Here is a 2,781-nt window from a genome sequence, read left to right on the forward strand (position 1 = left end):
ATTATTATTATTATTTTATTTAAACATAGGAGCTGATGATGCGATAGGCATGACGGTACAAAATTGCTGTAGAGTACAGGACATCATGAATGACACAATAAAAGCAGTACAAAATATGAATAATATAATACAAGAGTAGGGATTTAAAAATACGAATAACCATAAGGTTTGATTGCAAATGAGTTGCGACAAGCACAAATATATATACAGATACACCTAAAAATAGCGACTTTACAAACTTATGCAGAGCCTTAAAATCTATGATACAGGTGAGCCATTGTGGACAGTCATAAACCATGTACAAATCAATAAACTTTCCGGCTAGTGTGTTGAGACAATATAGAGCGGCCGAGGCTCCAAGCACAGCCGTTTGGAAAGTTTCATAGCCGATAATGAGTAGGGTTACAATGCGGACCCACGGCTGGGCAGGCATGGCTAGCCAGGCCCCGATGATGCAGAAAAGATTGGCGAAAAGTGCGGCCCCCAGTTTAAGTAATACGTACTCCATCGTACGGTCGCTGTCGCCAGCCCCTGTAGGACACATCACGTTTCGGATACAAGTTCGGACGGAAACACAGACATCATTTCCTTAATCATGCCTCGGTTAGACTGAAGGTGGTGCACCATACTGGCCAGTCTTTGTGGGTAAAGGTGCACGACCTCCCAAACCGCTCGCATGACATGATAGTACGGTTGTTTGCCTTCGGTCTCGCCAAAGGTGACAAATTTGTACGAGTCATCGCAAAAGAGAACCCAGCAGTCAAAAATATCGGCAGTATTTGTGAGTGAGTGAGTGAGTGAAAGGTGACAAATTTGTACGAGTCATCGCAAAAGAGAACCCAGCAGTCAAAAATATCGGCAATGCGATTGATCTTGCCATCAAGAGTATCGAGTTCCAGATCATCACACTTCTTAAGAAAATAGCTTAAAAGTACGGACATTTGGCAAGGAATGCTCTCCATGCGCGCCCTAAGATCTTCCACATAACCAAAGATGAGACGCGACATGCTGTTGAGCGCATTCCAGGTCGCCTCCCCAAGGTAAACATAACCTCCCTTACCCTTCAAGGGGGAAATTTGGACCACGGGCTTGCTATCGGCCATGCTGCAACGATACTCGTGGAATTCGGTGTACGTGTTGCGCACCTGATATGAAGGATTCTTCATGTGAGCATTGACACTGATTTTCCACTCAAAGCCAAACAAAAGTTCAAATTCCCTCAAGGTCAGCACAACCCCTTTGCTCTGAGCATTTTCAATAGAGACAAATGGAAGTAAGCCCCGCTCCAAATCGATACCCATTACAATACGCTTAGACTTGGACGCGTTGAGAGGTAGGGTGAGCTCTAGGATGGCAGAATAGCGCGGCTTCTTGACGTTATCGGGGGCGCCCTCCAAGGCAAGTTTGTGACACCACATGGTGGCGTCGTTGTACCAGCGGTCTCGCTCGTCAGTCGTACCTGTGGTCCATGAGGTACTGCCAGACGTAGTTGGTGGCAATGGTTTCGAGGAAGTATCCGAGGTAGATGATGCAGACAATGAATGGGATGAGGCAGACGAGTCCCCAGAAGTTGGTGAAAGGATCGATGCCACAGAGTTTTTCACAAACTCGTTTTTGCCATCGGCGTCGCCGATACGCACGGGTAGGATCCTCCGGGGCTCCATATTCCGCAGCTTCTTCGTCGGCGTGGATTCCAGAGCATCCGAGGAAGGTCTCTTCAAATCCTGGTTGGGCGGACAATAATTTCTATGAGACCTTTGATTTATTTTTGCACAAGACATGACGGGCGTGGTAATAAAGTAACTCACCTTGCACGCATCCTTTCCGCATTTAGGGCAGGTCTCATCCCAGCAGGGCTCAATATTCTGGCCAGGATTGGTCGAACACAGGACCTGTAAAACAAGATAAAAAATAGTATGACTAGGATGCGAGAGAGCGAGAACACAGAGAGAGAGATAGAGAGTAAGACACTTACCTTGCCAGTTCCGCATTCATCGATGCCCTCGTCAGCGCCGGTCAATGCAGGTTGCACAGTGGTCATGGTGGTGGTTGGCGGTAGAGGTGATCAGCGGAGCAGGTCGACTACGGTGGGTGACGGTCCGGAGCAGAATGATGTCTGGGAGCAGCGCCGTAGAGCAGAGTGGTGCTGTTCCCCCCACCTCCACATTTCCCCCACCACATTTCGTAGGGTCGGAGTGGGGGGACGGTCCTTAGGTTTCCGCCGGGCGGCAGCACTTTTGAAAGTCTAGTGGTGACTTGTCCGTGTTTTGAGCGTACTTTGGGTATGTGTGATGAAAGAGGCGCCGCACAAGGTTGTCATTTTTGTCGTAAAGACGTTTTGAAAACTTGTTGAGAAAGGCTCGGAGTGGCACACCACGAGACCGATTCAGAGCATAGAGGACGCAGTATTGCCCGCACACATCCGAGACTAAAGACTGATAACGATGCCTACTGTAGTCACACTCCTGAGCGTGCTTCTTAATAAAATCTAAATGATATGGCTTACGAGGAGGCTTCCCAATACTGTCTAGATATTCACAACGTTTATTTACAGATAAATATATGCAGACCCAATGCTTCCCCGGGTGCCCGCTTCCTGCTGTATTTACCACAAATAGGCTGGGGTAGGACACTTTGGTGGGCAGAGAATCAGCGGCAAACACGCCCTTGAAAATGCGCTTGGCGAAAGCGTCTTGTGATAGGCATTCAGCTATTTCCAGCGAATTCATGCTTAGGTAGAGAAATCTGTGTGGACAGCGCGATATTTGTCGATTTCAACAA

General features: G+C 47.9%; 1 protein-coding gene across 1 annotated transcript; it reads right to left on the minus strand.

The window, feature by feature from the left end:
• Window positions 1-593: 593 nt before the first annotated feature.
• On the minus strand, window positions 594-2,526 carry LOC113215659 (uncharacterized). The gene is made up of 3 exons (XM_052273542.1): window positions 1,976-2,526; window positions 1,809-1,892; window positions 594-1,724 (listed from the first exon to the last, which is right to left on the minus strand). The coding sequence occupies exons 1-3, from the start codon at window positions 2,039-2,041 to the stop codon at window positions 594-596; spliced, it is 1,281 nt and encodes a 426-aa protein (XP_052129502.1). The 5' UTR covers window positions 2,042-2,526.
• Window positions 2,527-2,781: the final 255 nt, after the last annotated feature.

Source organism: Frankliniella occidentalis, unplaced genomic scaffold (genome assembly GCF_000697945.3).
Source record: "Frankliniella occidentalis isolate FOCC.00 unplaced genomic scaffold, Focc_3.1 Scaffold281, whole genome shotgun sequence".
Taxonomy (NCBI): Eukaryota; Metazoa; Arthropoda; class Insecta; order Thysanoptera; family Thripidae; genus Frankliniella; species Frankliniella occidentalis.

Coding starts and splice junctions, on each gene's coding strand:
- LOC113215659 (XM_052273542.1), bottom strand. CDS start 2,041: ATGACCACTGTGCAACCTGCATTGACCGGCGCTGACGAGGGCATCGAT. Junction 1,893..1,975: donor ATGAATGCGGAACTGGCAAG/GTAAGTGTCTTA, acceptor CTTGTTTTACAG/GTCCTGTGTTCGACCAATCC. Junction 1,725..1,808: donor GCGGAAAGGATGCGTGCAAG/GTGAGTTACTTT, acceptor CCGCCCAACCAG/GATTTGAAGAGACCTTCCTC.